This window comes from Bombina bombina, chromosome 2 (assembly GCF_027579735.1).
Source record: "Bombina bombina isolate aBomBom1 chromosome 2, aBomBom1.pri, whole genome shotgun sequence".
NCBI lineage: Eukaryota > Metazoa > Chordata > Amphibia > Anura > Bombinatoridae > Bombina > Bombina bombina.
In genome coordinates, this window is record NC_069500.1 from 1,443,430,847 (window position 1) to 1,443,437,010 (window position 6,164).

The following is a 6,164-nucleotide window of genomic DNA, read 5'->3' on the forward strand; positions in this document are numbered from 1 at the left end:
TTTTTAATCAGGTCTGATGAATTATTTTCTCTAACTACAGTCACCACGGTACCATATGGTTTCTCCTATATATTTCCTCCTGTCCGTCGGTCGAATGACTGGGGTGGGCGGAGCCTAGGAGGGACTATATTGCCAGCTTTGCTGGGACTCTTTGCCATTTCCTGTTGGGGAAGAGATATCCCACAAGTAAGGATGACGCCGTGGACCGGACACACCGTTGGAGAAAGTAATTTATCAGGTAAGCATAAATTCTGTTTTTTTGTGTGATAAATCCCCACTTCTATATGAGGGAGGGAGGACCAAAAAAAATCAGACCTAAATGGAACTTTTAGCAGAGTTTGCCTTTTACCAATATCTACTCAGGTCTTAAGCAAGAAATAATAAAAAAAGTTTCAACACCTTTAGGAGGGGGTATACAGGTCAAGGTAGATTTCTCTAGTTATAGGTTGAATGTAATCTGATACTACTTTCCTCTAGGTTTCATTTCCCCTCGTCCTGGGTCAATGACCTTGATCTCGGGGTAAGTGGAGGCCCAGAGCCGGGCACTTGCTTTGTAAATTTTTAGGATGTTAACCCAGGAATTACTGAGACCTTAGTTGCTATCCACTTTAGGTTAAGTATGTAAATCACTGTCAAGGCTTATGTCTGTAGCTAAAGTGTCTTGCAAAAGACAATTAAATTATGATAATCAAGCACTGGCACCCCTGTACTTTTGTTGCTTAAGTGGTGAACCAACCCTTAAGAGTCTAGTCAGCTTTATCTGAATATCACAAAAAGTAAGAAACGATGAAACAAAATTCTTTTTCTCTCTCCCTTTGTAAAGCATAACTGTAAGAGTAAGGAAAATAAAAAAGAGAAAAAAAAACCAAGAATCAACAACATATGCACCAGCAGGCAATATAGCAAACAAAGTACAGTATAGTCGCCTTAATGATACGTTTCTTATAGCTATTACAGACTGAAAAAAAGCATATTTATACAAATTAACCAATCTGAGAATCTTTGGTATAACAATGCAGAGTCCTGAAACTTTTACTTTCTCTTCTTCACAAGTTTATTAACCCGTGCTGTGTTTCTATAAAGTTCTGGTACTATACAGGCACAACCAGGCCGTTTACCCAAAGTCTCCGTTTACCTCCGATTTTTTTCTCCCTTATTCTTAAATTGCCTCAAACTATGGTTCCCAAAAGACTAGGCACCGCCGGTCTTTATAAGTTAGTTAGTTGAGTTAACCTACCCCCCTCCTGGTCTTCTTCTCTACGGTCTTCTGGGGACACCTCCCCGGCTTTGCAACCTGCAGTTCTAGCAAAAAGTTTTACCAAAGGATCAGTACACTGAAGACTCACCCCTTCTCACGATGTCCAGCTGCCCACCGCCCGCATCAGGAACCTCCGGGACTTCTGGCACGTGTGCATTCAGCCGGACACCATCGGCACCCGCTTTCAGATTCATTGGAGTCCACGCTCAGCTCCCCTCACACAGCACCGGTGGGGTGGGGGGAGCGAGCAATGCGTCACCACAGGGCGACGGGAAGTTCAGGCGTAATCCAGGCGTCTGGTCCCCGTCCCAGGATTGGTGCAGTCCCTCCCACGCAACACCGGTGGAGGAGGGAAGAAGGTAAGCACCGGACAAATGATCTCCTAATGGAGCGGTAAGGACAGTTCAAGGGATAACTTGAGATTTGAAGAATTAGGCTAGTGGGTAAGGACTTAAGCTGGCGGGGTTGGCGGTGCGAGAAGGGGGAGTAAAACTGCAGTTATTGGATTTATTTATCCGGTCTATGTCGGGGGGGTAGAAAGTACCTTAGCGCTGGTGCCTAGTTAGTAAACGATTGAACCTTTTGATAACCTGGGAAAGGCACCTGGTAGCGGCTGGGCAAAAAAGGGTCGAATAGCTGGTAAATAGGCTTTAGTAACAGTGGGATGACAGACCACTGTATCGGGTTCCAGAGTAGATCTTCCTTACTGTGACAGACCCTTCTGTCAGTACTGAAAGAGTTAACTTTGTTCAGCTTTGAGAAGCTATTTTCTAAAGACAGGTTTGCTAGCATCAGCTATTGTGTACTGTAATTAAGTTTTAGTGATAAACATTCACATTGTTTAATCACATCCAGAGAGCAGATGCCCAAGTGATAAGAAAGACTAAATTGTTTATCTGCTTAAGTAATGTAATTCTATTGTATCATGTCAAAGGGCGTTTTCCCTCTATCTAATGTGTGTTTTCCCTCTATCTGGTCTCAAACCTGCATAAAAACTGGGCATATAGCCCTCAATAAAGTGCATTCTGTTTTAACCTTCAATGTGGAGCCTGGTCTCATGTTTGAGGGGGGAATTAGCTGGGTTGTGAGTTGCTGATCTCACATTCAGGGCATCTTCCATCTGGCATTAACCCTTGGTATCCTGTTGGTACCGTAACACTTACTGCCTGCAAGAGCAGCCCCAAGACTTGAGGCCGGGCGCGAAAAAGCAGTGCCGCCAGTGTTTGGAGAGCTGGAGTATAGAGCCTAACAGTACCTGTGCCACACCTGTGCAGCACCTGTGAAGCTCCTCCTCCACCGGAACTCCTCCTAGAACATGACATTTTAAGCAACTTTCTAATTTACTCCTATTTTTCTTTGCTCTCTTGCTATCTTTATTTTAAAAGCAGGAATGTAAATCTTAGCAGCCAGCCCATTTTAGGTTCAGCACTATGGATAGCACTTGCTTATTGGAGGCTTACATTTACCCACCAATAAGCAAGCATAATCCCAGGTTCTCAACCAAAAATGGGCCGGCTCCTATGCATCACATTCCTGCTTTTTAAATAAAGATAGCAAGAGAACGAAGAAAATTGAGCCGGCTCCTATGCATCACATTCCTGCTTTTTAAATAAAGATAGCAAGAGAACGAAGAAAATTGATAATGGGAGTAAATTAGAAAGTTGCTTAAAATTGCTGCTCTATCTGAATCCTGAAAGAAAAAAAATTGGGTTTAGTGTCCCTTTAACATTTTATTTTACTATCTGCAGGTGTTTACTGTGCAGTGATCGCAGTGAGTGCTGTTTATGTGAAAGAAGATACACTTAAGTTTTGTTACAAACAAACGTTCCCGCTAAGTTTCATTTCTGCTTCCAGAGATGTGCCAGGGGCTGAGTTCTGCCCTCACTGACAAATGTGTGCCGTACACGGTGAATGGCAGCTCCGGGGTACAAAGCAGGACGGCTGTAATCCTGGCACAAATGTGTCAGCAGCTGGCAGCTGTGCTGCAGGTTGTGTGCAGCACAGAAGCAGGTGAGACCCTCTAACTGCCCCCCCCCCTTTATGGTACCTTGCCCTGTTTCCCCGCTACGTCCTGTAAATCCAAGTATCTATGCTTTGTTTCCCCTTCTGCTGCCTGAGACCCAGTATCTGCACCCTCCTGTTCCCTTGTATCCAATGTAACAAACCCCTCTGTCTGCGCTTTGGTTCCCCTCTTGCTGCCTGCAATCCACTATCTGCGCTCTGGTCCCCCTCCTGCTGCCTGCAACCCACTATCTGCGCTCTTGTTTCCTCTCCTGCTGCCTGCAGCCTACTGTCTGCGTTCTGCTTCCTCTCCTGCTACCTGCAACCCACTGTCTGCGCTCTGCTCCCCCTCCTTCTGTCTGCAACCCACTATCTGCGCTCTTGCTTCCTCTCCTGCTGCCTGGAGCCTACTGTCTGCGCTCTGCTCCCCCTCCTTCTGCCTGCAACCCACTATCTGCGTTCTGCTTCCTCTCCTGCTGCCTGGAGCCTACTGTCTGCGCTCTGCTCCCCCTCCTTCTGCCTGCAACCTACTATCTGCGTTCTGCTTCCTCTCCTGCTGCCTGCAACCCACTATCTGCGTTCTGCTTCCTCTCCTGCTGTCTGCAACCTGCTGTCTGCAACCTGCTGTCTGTGTTCTGCTTCCTCTCCTGTTACCTGCATCCCACTGTCTGCACTTTGCTTCCCTTCCTGCTGCCTGCAGCCCACTGTCTGTGCTTTGCTTCCCTTCCTGCTGCCTGCAGCCCACTATCTGCGCTCTGCTTCCCCTCTTGCTGTCTGCAATCCACTGTCTGCAACCTGCTTCCCCTCTTGCTGTCTGCAACTCACTGTCTGCACTCTGCTTCCCCTCTTGCTGTCTGCAGTTCACTGTCTGCGCTCTGCTTCCCCTCCTGCTGTCTGCAGTCCACTGTCTGCGCTATGCTGCCTGCAACCCACTATCTGCGCTTTGCTTTGCCTCCTGCTGCCTGCAACCCACTGTCTGCGCTCTGCTTCCTCTCCTGCTACCTGCAGCCCACTGTCTGTGCTCTGCTTCCCCTCCTGCTGTCTGCGCTCTGCTTCCCCTCCTGCTGTCTGCGCTCTGCTTCCCCTCCTGCTGTCTGCGCTCTGCTTCCCCTCCTGCTGTCTGCGCTCTGCTTCCCTTCCTGCTGCCTGCAGCCCACTGTTTGCGCTCTGCTTCCCCTCCTGCTGCCTGCAGCCCACTGTTTGCGCTCTGCTTCCCCTCCTGCTGCCTGCAGCCCACTGTTTGCGCTCTGCTTCCCCTCCTGCTGCCTGCAGCCCACTGTTTGCGCTCTGCTTCCCCTCCTGCTGCCTGCAGCCCACTGTTTGCGCTCTGCTTCCCCTCCTGCTGCCTGCAGCCCACTGTTTGCGCTCTGCTTCCCTTCCTGCTGCCTGCAGCCCACTGTTTGCGCTCTGCTTCCCCTCCTGCTGCCTGCAGCCCACTGTTTGCGCTCTGCTTCCCCTCCTGCTGCCTGCAGCCCACTGTTTGCGCTCTGCTTCTCCTCCTGCTGCCTGCAGCCCACTGTTTGCGCTCTGCTTCCCCTCCTGCTGCCTGCAGCCCACTGTTTGCGCTCTGCTTCCCCTCCTGCTGCCTGCAGCCCACTGTTTGCGCTCTGCTTCCCCTCCTGCTGCCTGCAGCCCACTGTCTGCGCTCTGCTTCCCCTCCTGCTGCCTGCAGCCCACTGTTTGCGCTCTGCTTCCCTTCCTGCTGCCTGCAGCCCACTGTCTGTGCTCTGCTTCTCCTTCTGCTGCCTGCAGCCCACTGTCTGCGCTCTGCTTCTCCTCCTGCTGCCTGCAGCCCACTGTCTGCGCTCTGCTTCTCCTCCTGCTGTTATCCTATGAGTCTCTTGCCTCATTATTGTAACTATTTTTTCATTCAGTGATTTGCTGTCTCCTGCTCAGATTCTGCTCAGTTTGGCCCCTCCCTGGTTTATTCTGTGATGAGCCGCTGTGTGATGTCCCTGCAACTCTGTGATTTGTGGTTACGATGTCGCACTCAGCACTGTGTGTCATCTGGGACTCTTGGACAGTTGCTGTTGCTCACACACGGGGACTTGCCGGTGAGATGTACTCAGTTATGTAAGCTACTGATGTACTGACATTTATTCTCCCCCTCTCATGAGCAGGAGCTCAGAGTTAGGCAGTACTAGTAGTGTGGGTAGTTGGGGGGAAAAAAAGCATTCAATGTAGTGATTGTGCATGTGTGTGTCTCCCTCGCTCCAAAATGGTATATGTTATCTGATCTGTCACCATGTGTCTCATTCTGCTTATCTTCGGCCCATGTGTGTATGTGTGTGTGTGTGAGACGTGTGACTCATGTGACTGTGTGTGTGACTCGTGTGACTGTGTGTGTGTGTGACTCGTGTGACTGTGTGTGTGTGAGACTCGTGTGACTGTGTGTGTGTGAGACTCGTGTGACTGTGTGTGTGTGAGACTCGTGTGACTGTGTGTGTGTGAGACTCGTGTGACTGTGTGTGTGTGAGACTCGTGTGACTGTGTGTGTGTGAGACTCGTGTGACTGTGTGTGTGTGTGAGACTGTGTGTGTGTGTGTGAGACTGTGTGTGTGTGTGTGAGACTGTGTGTGTGTGTGAGACTGTGTGTGTGTGAGACTGTGTGTGTGTGAGACTGTGTGTGTGTGAGACTGTGTGTGTGTGAGACTGTGTGTGTGTGAGACTGTGTGTGTGAGACTGTGTGTGTGTGTGAGACTGTGTGTGTGTGTGAGACTGTGTGTGTGTGAGACTGTGTGTGTGTGTGAGACTGTGTGTGTGTGTGAGACTGTGTGTGTGTGAGACTGTGTGTGTGTGACTTGTGTGTGTGTGACTTGTGTGACTGTGTGTGTGTGACTTGTGTGACTTGTGTGACTGTGTGTGACTTGTGTGACTGTGTGTGTGTGTGACTTGTGTGACTGTG

At 49.5% G+C, this 6,164-nt stretch overlaps 1 protein-coding gene across 2 annotated transcripts in view; it reads left to right on the forward strand.

Annotated features, from left to right (window-relative positions):
• The window catches only part of CCDC142 (coiled-coil domain containing 142), a 164,429-nt gene that overhangs the window by 142,725 nt on the left and 15,540 nt on the right, over positions 1 to 6,164 (forward strand). For both annotated transcript variants that reach the window (XM_053704407.1, XM_053704406.1), the window contains 2 exons: positions 3,113 to 3,268; positions 5,156 to 5,313. In XM_053704407.1, coding sequence (XP_053560382.1) covers positions 3,113 to 3,268; positions 5,156 to 5,313 — 314 coding nt within the window. The remainder of the gene's footprint in view (positions 1 to 3,112; positions 3,269 to 5,155; positions 5,314 to 6,164) is intronic.